At 36.9% G+C, this 14,780-nt stretch overlaps 1 protein-coding gene across 1 annotated transcript in view; it reads left to right on the top strand.

Annotated features, from left to right (window-relative positions):
- The first annotated feature begins 1,954 nt into the window (after positions 1-1,954).
- The window catches only part of mtmr10 (myotubularin related protein 10), an 18,761-nt gene continuing 5,935 nt past the window's right edge, over positions 1,955-14,780 (top strand). Inside the window, exons 1-14 of the mRNA XM_008405357.2 lie at positions 1,955-2,498; positions 4,067-4,124; positions 7,200-7,339; positions 7,683-7,755; positions 8,291-8,433; positions 11,373-11,466; positions 11,565-11,712; positions 12,144-12,231; positions 12,350-12,438; positions 12,727-12,857; positions 12,964-13,033; positions 13,295-13,365; positions 13,470-13,642; positions 13,735-13,905. Of these exons, the coding sequence (XP_008403579.1) occupies positions 2,442-2,498; positions 4,067-4,124; positions 7,200-7,339; positions 7,683-7,755; positions 8,291-8,433; positions 11,373-11,466; positions 11,565-11,712; positions 12,144-12,231; positions 12,350-12,438; positions 12,727-12,857; positions 12,964-13,033; positions 13,295-13,365; positions 13,470-13,642; positions 13,735-13,905 (1,506 nt within the window). The 5' untranslated portion in view covers positions 1,955-2,441. The remainder of the gene's footprint in view (positions 2,499-4,066; positions 4,125-7,199; positions 7,340-7,682; positions 7,756-8,290; positions 8,434-11,372; positions 11,467-11,564; positions 11,713-12,143; positions 12,232-12,349; positions 12,439-12,726; positions 12,858-12,963; positions 13,034-13,294; positions 13,366-13,469; positions 13,643-13,734; positions 13,906-14,780) is intronic.

Genomic DNA, 14,780 nt, shown 5'->3' with positions numbered 1-14,780 from the left:
TTTTTTGGGACATATTGTATAAAATATACAATTAATCTCCAGATATCGGCCATTGTCAAATACTAAAAACCATTTTAGTGTTTTTGAATAAAATGTCACTCAATCTGAGTTTCTTCAGGCAACTAAAATCCATTTCAAATTTTCTTTGAAATGCCAATGTTTTGCTTCAGAAGTACTTTACTTATTACAACAGACTGATTCCTGTCTGGACATGAATGTTGCGTGGTGAGTCTATGGGTGTAACCCCTCTAATAGGCTACTTCATGTTTGCATTGCCTACACATACAGTAATGTGTAGTTTTAGTTTGTAAGTCCTGTTTTTTCAATTGGTTCTTGTTTCTCAGAGGACATTTGTTAATGTGCTGTGGTTAAATAAACATCGGTCTTGTTCTTTCTGTCAAATACAATGTGAAATAGTTTGAATGAAGTAAAATCGACATGTTTAGTCAGTCATCTCAACAACTAAATGCGTCAAAAACGTCTGCGATGCCTTTCGTCTGCTCTTTTGCCGCCATCTTGTGGACAAATGAGTGTATTACATTGATTTGAAACAAAAAAAGAAAATTGATAACTGAAAGGATTAAATGGATCAAATTCCATGAAGATTTCTCTTGTAAAGTAATGAATGAATGAACTAAAACCAGATCTATCAGAATAACAACCACTTCTGTATCCATAACCGTGAGTCAATTTACCATAAAACACTCTGTCTACAGTAGCAAGTTCCTTACTGTTAAAGGCCTGCCATTTTACTCACCGGTGGGTGTTGTATTGCCTTTCAGTTGCTGAAACTTTAAATGTGATAGTAGGTCAGTTGGGCCTGTTTTCTTTCAACCTAATAACCTGTCCTATAAATAGCACGTGTTGGCTCAAAATGCTTTGTTGATGTTAAACAACTACTGATACTCAAATAAGCATGTCCAGAATACCCTCTCTGAATGCACAACAGCTGGCAATAATAAAAATGCAGGCTGTTATTCACACAGGCTCTTTAAAGCTGCAAAATAATTAATTGGAAAAAATATTTCCAGTCCAGGTGCAACATTTAATGGGATCAGAATTAGATAAAAATAAAATGAAAGCATAGATCCACTCTGACCTGTGTCACCAATTTAGGATGGTAGTGGTAATATTTTTAGCCACTTTTTTGAGCAATTAGGACCAGTTGAGCATCATTTAAATGCCGCAGTCTACCTTTTGATGCATTTATGACCAGAGTATCACCACATTCTGATGGCTATTTCAAACAGGATAATCGGTGCTATACAGTTGCTTGTGGTTTGAATAACTTCACCGTAATGGCTCTCGATTCCACCTCAGATAATGTTTCCAACACCTTACTGATTCTATTTTCCCAATGAATTAAATCAGTTCTGAAAGCAAAAGTGAATCCAACCTTTTGCAAGCAGCTACTACTTCACTGCCAAGCTGGATATGTGATCATAGTCCTGCAGCGAGGAAAGGGAGATGACTAAACTTGTGCAAAGCTTATGAAATCACAATTTATCAGGTGCATGTAAAGAGTCTAAAAATGTTATATTAATTTGTCAGGAAATGACAACAGATTTAAAATAGGATTACCTTTTATTTTCTTAGTCTGTCATTTATTTATTGTGGCACACAGAACATCAAGACAAAACAGAATGAAAATGCCAAACAGAACTAAGATTATGGGAAGATGGGCAGGGAAAAAAAGATTACAAGCTTCCAAGGTAATCCCTCAGAGCCCGATGGGATTTGTAGTCCATGGGTGGAGTACTACATAACTAGTAAAATATTTGCTGTTTTCTCTTGACAGTGACACGCAGGTTAGTGTGTACTGTACCGTGTACTCGTTGACATAAAGTTAGCTCTTAATACTGGCAGAGTGTGAGCGCCGTCCTGTGCTAACCTGACAGAAAGTTGATGTCGGAAAGTCTCGGTGGAGAGCAGCGCTGGAGCCCGGAAGCAGGGCGGGACCTCGGCTCTTTATAAACATGGCCGTCAAGTCCTTCGCAGCGTCAGGTACTGCGTTGGCTGAATAGTTGGACTTTAAGGAAGTAACTGGCGGGGAACTTATGCAGTAACAGGTGTAAAGAAAATGTAGGCCAGTAAGGACGCATTAATCTATTCTAGCGGTCATATATCTGCGTGGAAGCGATACTGACAAACTTCATTTAGTAGTTTGCGCTAGCTAGCTAAACGAGCTAACGCCGCCGTCTGAACGGTAACTTCTGTCAACTTTTTCCAGCCAGCCAGAAACTGTCTGCTTATCGACATGGAGGAGTGTCGTCGTTCACCCAGAAAGGCTCGATGAATATTTCACACACGGACGGCTTGGAATAAGTCAGCGACGGGCTGAGCGAAACTTTCCTGGATTTATTTGTTTCCATTGCTGGCAGGACCAAAGCACTTGTTCATTTTCTGTTTTTGAAGACCAGTAACACTGCGGAAATAAAACAATGTTTTCTGGCAAGCCCATGAAACCAACCTTCAAGTGTTACCTTCCTCCTGCGCAGGTATTTTTTTGTATTCTATCAGAGATTACGAAAGGATACATTTTGCATGCATGCATAATAATATTGTCAGTTAAGTAAATGTAAAATTAATCTAAACCTCTCCTGCTGTTTGCAGAAGGTTGAAGTAGTGGAAAGTAACTTCATGCTTTTCCTCAAGTAGCTTCCCGTTTTTGTGCTTTGAGTTGTACATTTTAAATGGAAACTTCTTTATTTTGTTCGTTGGCTTGAAAACTTTCCATAGAAGTGAAAAGTCGACATTCAGCAAAGTTGAAGTCACAGTTGCTAGAATGTTTTCTCAACAAAAAGTTGATAACAGGGTCCCTTTCATTTATTTTATTAAAATAAACCACGCCATCCAAATTATTGCTAAAAATATAGAATTTCATCCTCATTCATTCATTAAATTAATCAAAACAATTATAAATGCATGGACCATTACTTTGGGGCATATTTTGTGTTTAATAAAACTTTATGCTTTGATGGAGGAATGTGACCATTCCTGGCATTCCTTTATTTTTATGATTATTTCAGAACATGTGCCTTTATCAAAACACCACCAGTACATTCTTCTCTGTTCAATGTTTATAGTTTTTATTAAAGAATAGCAAAGTAGGGCTCAAAGGAAACCAGAAATGAATATCAATCAAGAAAAGTCCAGGCGGTGCATTTCTATTTTTAAGAGCTTATTGAAGAGTTACTACTTCTTTTTAAATTACTTTTTGTGTTATTTTAGTTAAGCATAGAATATTTAAAATGGGTAACTTTTAATTTATTACCCAGTTGATATAAATAAATATCGTTCCAGTACTATTCCATGAAATCTTCACATTCACTTCCATCCCTGATGTCCGGTGACAGTCGTAGGTATTCGGTTGCTAAATTATGCTGCTTTATTTTCATTCTTTCACCTTTGCGGTTTTGAGGAAAGAAAAAAAATCTTCACTATGTTCGTTTTATATTGTGTGTATTCCAGAAACCCTTGAGTGAATGAAGGCTGTAATTTGTCCTGTTTTGTAAACTGGTGCAATGTTTTTCTTCAGACAGCTTGGTCAAAGGGTTTGTTTACAGACTCTGAGGAGCAGCCCAAGCAAAAAGTGTTTGTCTGGGAAAGGACAAGACACGCGTTTCACTTTCTTGATCATTTGTCATACTGTAATGCTGCATATTTTATAAAGCTAGTAACAATCTTAAAGTTGCTGTTTAAAAAAGAACAACAAAACACACATTTTAACTCTCTTACTGGGTTTTGAACAAATAGTAAAAGAAATCTCAACTTTTTTTTTCATTAATTTTGGATATTTAAAATGCTGCTGCATGAACAATGTGGGGGGGGGGGGAAGAGTGTCTCTAGCTGAATGCAATAAATTCGTAGTTGTGCTTTATGAGTCTCACTTTAAGTATCGTAAGCTGAACTGAACTCAAGTACATCTAAATTATTTCAACTTTCAGGACCAAGTTCTGTTTAATTTTTATGTTTAATGCATTTTGACATTAATTGTGATGCTCTGTGAAGCATCAAGTCATCATGTTTCTAACCCTGATGTCTTTCTTCTCTGTATTTTCCACAGAATGACGTGAAGAACAATATTGAACCACCTATTAAGTTGGAGCCCAAGTTCCTTCCAGGTTAGTTTGTTTTCTGCGTTTTGAAGAACTGAACCATGTTTCAGCCAGTCGGTTTAGATTTTCAACGAGGAAGTGAAGTATATCTTAATTAAAGACTGTATTTATCTGTGCTGTCTACAACTTCTCTTTGCTTAGGCTTACCAGCAAGCATGATGCACAATTGTTTTTTGGTGTTTTTGATTAAGTGGTAAAAAGTTATAACTTACAATGAATAATCAGGTTATTCATTCGTGGGGTCTAATCAGATACGGTTCATCTCAAAAGCCATTTGTGCTTGGTTTGGGTAATAAGTAACTCTTGCTTAAAATACATTTCAAGGTGAAAACAAGCCACCTTGTAAACACTTTGGAAAACATTGTCATTGCCAGTAGATTCAATCTATGAAAAATCCCACCAGTGAAGCCTTTTTTATTTTTTTATCTTCAGCTATCTCAATTTTAACATACCCCCATTTCTGTCTTCACTCCTTTGATGTACTCGTATTCCCGTGTTATGTGATAAATATCCTCTTTCTCAAATGTACTTCCTTAAACTTGCATCAGCAGCACAAGTTGTTTTTCTTTTCTCTTAGTCGCCTTCTGAAAAGCAATACTTGTGACAAAAATTGACAGATGACATCTGATAGTCTAGACCAATTCATTATTTTTGACTCATTTTCTTACTGGCAACTTTAATCTGCAGGGCCTCATTAGTAGTACAAACCATCACTTCTTGCTGCAGTGAGAAGTTTTTAAAGGCATGAGGTGTGGCTACCATGTGCACAACTCAAAAGTAGTTATTCCAGTTCACACAAAAGCTTTTTACTTGAAGTGGTTTAAAAGGATTACATGGCTTTTAACTGTAATAAAGTGAGTCACACTATTAAACAGGAGTTGTACTTTGAAAGTTTTTGCAGAAATGCCCGAGTGTAAGCTCTGGGCGTAATGATTTCTTATCTTAAACATGCCTAATATTTCATAAAATATCTGCTGCTTATGAATTACAGTTAAAACAGATGCACTGTCTTAAGACTCAAACTTTTTTAGTGATTTATTTAGTTAATTTTTGGATATGAGGTTGTAGTGCTGGGTTCTTTCTGTGTTTGGTTGTCAGTCCTGTTCTCTCTCAGTTGACCTGTAATGATCTCATAACCTGTCTGGTGTGTATTCTGACTCTTTCTCAATGCAAGCTGGAAAACAGATTACAAAGCAATTACATCATTATCTGCATCCCAAAAAATAGTTAAGCATATTGCATCTTAGTGTTGTCTTTTTTTTTTTTTTTTTTTCAATATTTTGGCATTTATCAAATTAAAATCAGCTTAATTTGCCTAACTGATGAGATTTTAACTGGATGTAATTTTTTTTACTTTACATTTTTGATATATTCTTCAGTCAGATTTTACAGTGTATTCTGTTGTCAGAGCACATTAGTTTTTATTCGCCTGATGCTCTGAAGGTATTTGCACCAAGTGGGCTTTGTTTTTGTGTCGCCCTGGTTTGCAGGCAAACCAACAGGTTTTATTCTGAGCTGCTTCTTCATTTTCTTTTTTAACTGCATGGTTTTGTTTGGCTCCTTTGAAGTGGTGGTAGTGACTCCACCCTGCTGCCCCAGTTCCCCGAGCCTGAGGTGTTTAGTGGTCATATGATGGACATAGATCCTGTTGCTCTTTACGATTTGTGTTGTAATGAATGCAAAAAGCCACACAGGATTTATAGTCCGAAGGCCCACAACAGTTAAAAGACTGACTCAGCAGGGAAGGGTGGAAACCATCCAGCTCATATGTGGACATAGTTTTGATGCTGCATGTGTGTTATTTGACCTTTGACTTCAGTTTTTGGTATGTAAGTTATTGAGGACACTATTTTCCTGCATTCTTCTTCCTGTCTTCTTAGCTATGAGGCGATGTCACGTTCTAGAGGAGTAAAAGTCTGCTGGACTAGTTGAGCTTTTTATACAGAAGCTTGTGAAAACCTGTTGAAAGTTCACACGGTAGTTTTCATAAACTGAAATCAGATAATCCAGGGTGAAGTGTGTGCTTAATTGGGTTTGATTTGACAGCAAATGGAGCAGAGGTGGCAGCATCACAAAGATTGTTGGCTTTAACAAGCCAATTGGCTAAAGTCTTGCTTTAGCCTGCTGTTTTATGTCGATTTTCTTTTGAGCAAATTCACATTACAACATTTTGTGTGCCATATTTTTGCAAAGAACTTAAAGAAATGTAATAAAACCAATTTATAAAGATGCAACTGTTTTTTCTTTTACCAAACTGTGTGTCTACTAGATATCTGAAGTGCATTAAGTTTGATAAAAGCAAATTGTCCATTCTAGATGCATTTTATCTAAAATTGTTCTGTTTTGAAAACTGCATCTCTGCAGTCAGGTTATATGTATCACTGTTAAAATGAAGCATTTATTTTTTGGGGAGTTTAATGTATTTACTCTTGAAGATGAATTTTCCTTTTAATTGATCAAATATCAAATTTGAGTTTGGTTAATAATGTAAAATATTTAGGTCATTTTCTGAGGAGTGATCCCTGTGGTGATGATGATGTGAAGCGGCAGTGTTGTAAGTTGTACATGCAAACTAATATGTTGGCATGGAAATGTAGCAGGTATGAATGAAGTTAAAAAGTCACTTTTTGCACCTCGTTTTATGTGGCTCACCTGTGATAACGCTATGATGAAGAAACTGCAGGTAGCCTCTCAGGACGCTTCTAAAATCCTCCTAGCATGCCGACTTTTCATGCTTTGCTGAGGAATTTAACGCATAAATTTACGGGCTGCTTGGATTTATCAATCAACTTAATAAGAGCTCTGACAACTGCTACACGTACCGATGTTAGTTACTTCTTGCTTTTTTAAAACATTGGAATAATTGTTTATCTGCTTTGTGATGCCTCTTTTTACTTGATTTATTTTATATAGATGGTATGGACTACTTTTTGTCTCAAAACAGATTTTTTTCTTCTTTCTTTGTCTTTGTCATGTACTTGTTTTTGTTTATTCTTGAATAATTTGTTGTAGTAAATCGTAGCTTTAAACTGTATTTAAATTTTGGTGTTTTTGTTTTGTCTTTCATCGTGTTTTTCTCAGGAGAGATAATCGTAAATGAGGTGAATTTTGTGAGGAAATGCATCGTCGGCACCGACAGCAGCCAGAGTGACCTCTGGGGGAGGTTGATATGCACCAACTTTAAGGTTTCTTTTATACCTCAAGATCCCCCGCCTAAGCAGGTATGTGTTCAGTTTTTTTTTTTTGGTGGCCATCAAGTTGTTTTTTATCTTGCAGCATTTTTACTTTACTCATACAGTTGAATGTTGATCTTGACTTGGATTAAATGTGTCTGATGTATATTTTTAGCCGTTGTAAACAACTTTATTTGTACATCACGCTCATTTAGAAAAGAGGAAGAAATACTTCCTTTTTGGTGATAGCACAAGAAGTGACAGCTGACGTCATTTCCATGTATGCGACAGATTGTTGCCCTGAGACAAAATGGAGCCCGAGCATAACTCGACAACGCAGCAAGCAGTATTTAAGTGTGTGCATATTTTCATTTTGTTGTTTTCACTGTAGAAATCCCAGATGTCCCACCTCCTACTTGGACAACAAGACATCTCTCTCACCTGCCTTGATCAAGTAGTAACAGGTACAACAGAATACACACATGCATGTTCTGATTCCTTATTTATTATCTAAAATCACTTTAAAAAAAAAAAACCTCCTCGACTGGAGAGTCCAGAATTAAAGTAAGAGGGTCCATCTTGTTTTTCATCATTACGTGGGCATCTTAGCTTACTGGTGTCGGCTGTTGTTTTTCCTGGTCAGCAAGCTGATAACATGTGATGTCAGGGTGAATGCAGTGTTCAGTTGCACTGCAGCCTGGCTTACGTTTCTGTATGTACGGCATTGATGCAGTCCGCTGACGCTGCAGAGGCAAACGACCAGAAAACGGTTTGTTGATTTACAGTGAAGCAGAGATTTTCATTTACTCAGCTTGTTTTACATGAGCGCGTAACATCAGATTTAAAAAATGTATACATTTAAGCATTTATAACCAGCGACTCTGCGTTTATACATGAAAACTTTCTGTTTATGCCTTAAAACACTCTGCAAGCCGTACTGGTCTTCATACTCTCAACAATGCTTCGTTCTGTTGAAGACTTTTTATCTGTCTCTCACAGTTAATGATACCAGGGGGAAGAAGAAAGTGTTGGGCTCCAACCAAAAGCTGAAGTTCAACCCAATGGAGCTTATTCTGTACTGCAAAGACCTGCGTGTAATACGATTCTGCTTTGACGAGGCCGGGCCTGAGAGTGCCAAAAAGGTGAGTTTACTTCTGTCTCTGTGACAAGGCTGCTTCTCCTGCTAGTTGGCTAGATATATTTGAATCATCTGAACTGGTCAGTGGAGAGGAAATTTTATTAAAACACAAAAAATCTGAACATATGGAAGCTAATACGGGTGATATAAATGCCAGTCATGCATTAAAATATAAATGCATCATCAGCAGGGTTTGGCTCCTTATTCTCTTCACTAGAATACAAACTTTCAGGATAAAGATCTTTGTCAAGAAAAGAATGTTGTACATATGCTGAAGGAGACAGATGTCGCTTTTCTTCCTGTTCTTAAAGATGGTTTAGTATTTAACAGGAGGTGTAAACCAAACACCTAAACCACAGGACCACATAATGAAACTGTGCATTTAAGCAACACGTTCCTGTTGCAGTAAGAGAATAAAAAAAAAGGACAAATTTAATGACAAAAATTCTATACAAAACAGTTAAAACCATATATTTTCATGCTCTTCAAAAATACTTTTCTTTTTTTTCCTTTACAGTCTGATGTCAAATCAGATTAAAGTTTTCCTGGTCTTGATCAACTAAATTTGTCCACATTTCACATCAAAAAGAAATTCCTATGCAAAACGAACACGTCTTAATAAACGGTACGATGGCACGTAGAGATGAGTAATGTAGTTAAAGATTTATGATAATGTTGCTCAATGTGGCAATGACGATGTAACATACATGAAACAAATAATCAGCAGTTCTACTGTCTTCTTACTTCGGCTTCATTTCAAACATAGTTTTCAGCTCGTGATTAGTTTATCCAGCAAAATGCTCTGTTTTCATCTCAGCAGCTTGGTTTTATTTAAAATGTTGCATCTGGCTACATCTGCTGTTTTGGAAAGGAAATCACTTGTTTCTTAATGACTTGACCAAAACGTCTTGATTTCCTCCAGAAAATGTGACGCAATTCATCGCAGACATGCAGAGACTGAATGCACGGTGGACCTTGCTGTATATAATTATCTAGTATTTATCTAGCAGTTATTTGCAATTTTAGTATTTCCTAGTCGTTTTATGAAGAGGATAAATGTCTTCTTTATTGTGCAACCTTAATGACTAGATGTGTATAAATACATGAACAGATGAGCGTTGAACTTTTAGGCATCTGGATTTTGTACTAAGACACGATTAAAACTGGTACATTATTTTCCCGGTAGCTCAGATGACTGCTTTAGTTGTTTTTTTGTTGTTTTTTTTCCACTGACGTTTTATGTAAATTGTGATTTATGGCGTTGCCTTTTTAATACATCAGTGGGTCTAAATTTAGTTTGGAATCAGAAACTTAAAAAGCTGCTAAATCATCTGAGCATTTTCAAATTGCTTGGCTTGTTAAGACCTCTGGCTTTCTTTCATTATTCAGACAATAGAAATCATGAAAACTGACTGAAAAGAGGACAAGTTAGGCTGAATTCATTTCTAGGAGGTGTAGAAAATTGTTTAGTGTGTGTAGATAATATCTGTTTAATTATTCAAGTCAAAAATAAGCAGCATTTCCCTTTTGTTATGATGATTATCTCTTTCTCAGTTGAGTTTTTGTTCCTCTTGTCGTCTTTGTTATTTCGTTCTGCTGACAAAGATTCTCCTTTCCTGATTTTAGCTTTTGAACTCTGCATGTGCACAGTCAGTCTCTATCAGTGCAACCATCAGTGTCACTGTTACAACGACGCCACCTAAATCTGTTCTTACAGCTGTGTCACATTCCATGTGAGTGGAAGTGACTGATTTTTGCAGGATGTGTGTTCATTAGCTAAACAACAAAGGGACATTGAGAACAATGCTCACTCAGGGTGAAGGAAGTTGAATCTGATCCTGATAGTTGGAGGAACTGGCAGCGTGAGCCAGCCTCATCTCCAACACAGCGAAGCGCCAAACAGATGTTTGTTTTCTCCACATCAGTTCTCAGTTTTGGGGGTGAATTCAGGTTGCTGTGACGCAATAAATGCAGCAGTTCCCATCCTAAAAATCTGCAAATTCATTTGTTAGAGTTGTTGTTGAAGAATTTAAGATGCAAAAATTTAAATGAACTCAAACGATAATCTGGAGCTGTTGTGAAAGTTTGAGTTGCAGAATTTGAATTTAATGCATAATGCCTCCAGATTCTTACTTTGGAGCTTCCTCAGTGGATTATACAGTACATTTCCTTACATTTATTGAAATGGCTACATGTCTGTCATCATCTGGGAGTAATTTTGCCTCAGGTATTGGAGCAGCATATACCTACGCCACAGCTGACAAATTATGGGGTTACTGCTTTGAACAGAGAGGCACAACTTGCTATTTAAACGTCACTTCTTGCCAAACATGCAGTTGTTAGCAGTAGCTTTACGACGATATAAAACAGCGAAATGTTTCCTTTAGCGTTGGGCACTAACACAGAATATGTCTGCCCTCTCTTACCGTTTGGGTTTATTGATGGACACCCCGTCTGTGTAATTACAGTATGGACCTAAGACGAGGCCTGGTTCTTTTTTTAACCCTTTGACATATGGAACTTGCTGTTCTTTAATAGCTCCTTTTTAGGAAATTACAGAGCAGGGAGCTGCCTTTTCTCTATAGACACACACACACACAGTCGTTTTCTGTGTCCTCTCCTGTTATTCACAGCTTTACTACTGAATAGACGGCTTTGTTAGACTCCGGTAGAACCTCTTTCTATGGTTCTGCTAGAGTCTAACAAAGCTCTGCTCAGGCCCGTGAACCCAAAGCTGCATCTTGTACACAGACTTTTGCTTTTTTAGGGTTTATTTATGCCTCTGTTTCTATGAATAAAGCATTTTCCTCTGAGTTCATTGTAGTCAGAAAGAGCCTGGCTTTTGGATCTGAGCTGACGTCGTCTTCAAAAACAATAATTAAATTGTTCTATAGTGCTGCTGCTTTAAGTCGCTGAAGGTATTTTTATCTTTTCTGAATATAGGTTTGCCTTGCCATTGCCCATTATTCACATCCAGCTGATCTTCACCTGCTGTTTGGCTTTGAGTATCAAGGACTAAGATATCATCAATTTAAAGGTAACTAACAATAAATATTACCAGGTAGATTCTTTTTTTTTAAGTTTGCATTATTTCTACAGAACTAAATGCTTGTGTTTGTTTTGTTTTATTTCTAGGGGATCTAGTCAATGGCTCCAACCCAAATGGAGGAATACAGATGCCAATGTTTGACCGTTCCTCTGACTGGGATCGAGAGATTAAGAGAACTGGGGCTTCGGAGTGGCGGGTTTGCTCCATCAATGAGAAATATGTCGTCTCTGAAAGGTTCTCAGATCATGTTTTATTTGTTATGTAAAAAATATCTAACCTTCTCGCAGATGACTTAAGATGGGCAACTATCTTTTTTTTTTTTTTTTAAGGTTCTTTCCACAGACCAGCTTAACTTTCATTTCCAGGCGGTTTAGAAAGAGTCACATTGAACCAATTCAGCTTATATTGATTTATTTTGTATAGAGTCCAAGTTAAACAGCTGAGAGATGCACACACCTCCATTATCTCAGAAAAGAACTAATGTTGAAAATACATGGGTTTAAACAATATTTTTGAATTGTTTTTAACTCATTATTTAAAATGCTAGAAGGTTGTTTAGAGAATAAAGAGTGTAAAAGGTTCCTGTTGTTCTCTGGATATCATTGTTTTTTGTTGTTGTGAAATTTAAGATGTTTTTCTTTTTTTTTTTCTCTTAACTCCTTCAGTCTTCCAGAGTACATTGTGGTCCCAGTTTCTTTGACAGATCAGGAACTAAAGCAATTATCACCATTGTTTAATGATGGCCGAGTCCCTGTAAGTAAAATCTGATACAAGCTCAAATTATTAGTGAAGTTATAATTCTGTTCATTTAATTCAAATTAGTTCCTGCTAACACAAAATTTCATGTAGTTTTTTTTTTTTCTGTTTGCAGCTGTGGTGCTGGAATCACAGGAATGGGAGCGCTCTTGTCCGCATGGCGGGCCAAACAGAACCGCTGCCTCAGAGGAAAACTGAACTGAAGTAATACAAATCTGTCTGCTTCTTTTACTTGGTTGAGGTCAATATTAGAGTTTAAGACATTTTTATAGATACCAGAGTACAGCTTTTATTTCTTTTCTAACCTCCACCATAAGATTATTTGCAAACGTTTAAGACATTTGACTCGATAGTTATTAACTGGAAAATAGCACTTGTCATATAATGTAGTGTTTGAGATGTTAAACCACTCCAGGTGCTAAATTGCAGTGCAATTTAGTGTTAGAACCGTATCCTGACAATTTAACTTATCGTCTGTCTTATTATTTACAGGATCTTCACGGCGATCACTAGAAGCCATCCGCAGCGCCGAGAAGTGACCTTTACAGATCTGGACAGGAATCTTCCCAACATCCAGGAGATCCAGAGTGCCTTCGTTAAAGCCAGACAGATCTGCACTTTAGGTAAACGCTCTACTAGTCCTATGTAACCCATTGCTGATAAATCAGAAATAAATGTCTTTTCAGTGGAAGACTGTGCAGAGTTTGGAGATTTGTTTTCTTTGTGCAGATCCTTTTGAGGAATCAGAGGAGAGATGGCTTTCATCCATGGAAAATTCACGATGGCTAGAGTATGTCAGGTATGCAAACAAGCCAACATCACTTCAAACTGGTATTTTATCTGTACGAAATGATTCACAGAGAAATGGCTAATGGTAAGAAGCAATTAATTCTACCTTTATTACGCTGCATTTAAGCTTTCTTCAGTGATTAAAAGAGAAAAGAATGTGAAGTTTGTATAAAAGTCTAAAGCTCATATTTCTATTTATTTAGACATGTTTAATTTATACATATACATGTATATGTATTTATGCTGCTGTTTCTGTTTGTCTCTGGGCCAGGATGTTTTTGAAAGTCTCAGCTGAGACGGTCTACAACTTGGATGGAAAGAACGTCTCCGTCGTCCTTCTTGGTAATTTCCATTCATCAGTAATGGAGCCGCAGTGTTTGTGTGTTTTATGCGAGTAATGAGTTTGAATATGTTTTAATTACTGTTTTGTGTTTATTCTTGTGCAGAGGAAGAAGACAGAGACCTGAACTGTGTGGTGACCTCCTTGGTGCAGCTCATGCTAGACCCTCACTATCGCAGCCTGAATGGGTTTCAGAGTTTGGTGCAGAAGGAGTGGGTGATGGCCGGCCATCGCTTCCTGGACAGATGCAACCATCTGAAGAAGAACGACAATAAGGAGGTACGCCTTTTAATTTAAAATGCTGCAGTCACGAACAAGTTCGGACATTCTTGGTTCTTCTCACCGCTTTGTTTCCCTTCTCTTGGTCACAGTCTCCGTTGTTCACCTTGTTCCTGGACTGCGTATGGCAGCTGACCAATCAGTACCCGGCAGCATTCGAGTTCACAGAGGCCTACCTGACTGTCCTGAGTGACAGCATGTGGATCCCGCTCTTCAGTACTTTCCTCTTCAATTCTTCTAAACAGTGTACTCAGCTCTTACAGGTGAGAAATTTTTCATTTACTCAGCGTTTGTTGGCTTTTGTGGATGCATTTAAAAGCGTCGGCGAACATGCAGCAGTAATACTGTTTTAATAAATATTTTAAAATGTGAAAATGAGAATGTATTTGACGTTTAATTAAATTTAATTTAATCTAAAATGTTATTTCTTCATGTGTTTTGAATCATTTTTCAAAACTAACCAGCCTTAAGATGTTTATTTATCCAAATGATGCACAAGAAGTTGAATGCTATAATGATTAGCTTGTGTCCGTCAAAGTAGCCCAAATATTACAGAAAGGTCAAATATTATATCTGCACCTTTGTTTAATTTAACCTTTTCATGCATGATTGATGATCCTTTGTGAGGGTGTTTTTTTTTCAAATGTGTTTTGGATTTTCTTGAGGCATAAAAAAGGCAGGGAAAAAAATTTTAAACATGTTTTTCCCCCAGGTGATCAGTTGTAATACATCAGTAGTATTGGTCTTTAGGGGTTACTTGATGCCACAATATATATATTTTTTTACCTTCAAGAGTCGTCTAAAGTGGAAGGAGGGACTGGATATTCCTGAGTTGCTTTTTTGTCTGTCATATTGGATTTATCAAATATTTTCTTGAACTTGCAGTGGATGGCCAGTAGTTGATGGTGTATTGTATGATGCTCTAGTGTCTGTGCATTTATAATACAGGTCCTTCTCAAAAAAATAGCCTATTGTGATAAAGTTCATTATTTTCCATAATGTAATGATAAAAATTAAACTGTCATATATTTTAGATTCATTGCACACCAACTGAAATATTTCAGGTCTTTTATTGTTTTAATACTGATGATTTTGGCATACAGCTCATGAAAACCCAAAATCCCCGTCTCAAAAAATT

Source organism: Poecilia reticulata, linkage group LG3 (assembly GCF_000633615.1).
Source record: "Poecilia reticulata strain Guanapo linkage group LG3, Guppy_female_1.0+MT, whole genome shotgun sequence".
Taxonomy (NCBI): Eukaryota; Metazoa; Chordata; class Actinopteri; order Cyprinodontiformes; family Poeciliidae; genus Poecilia; species Poecilia reticulata.
The sequence above is the reverse complement of the archived record's forward strand: the minus strand, read 5'-3'. Positions and strand labels throughout refer to the sequence as shown.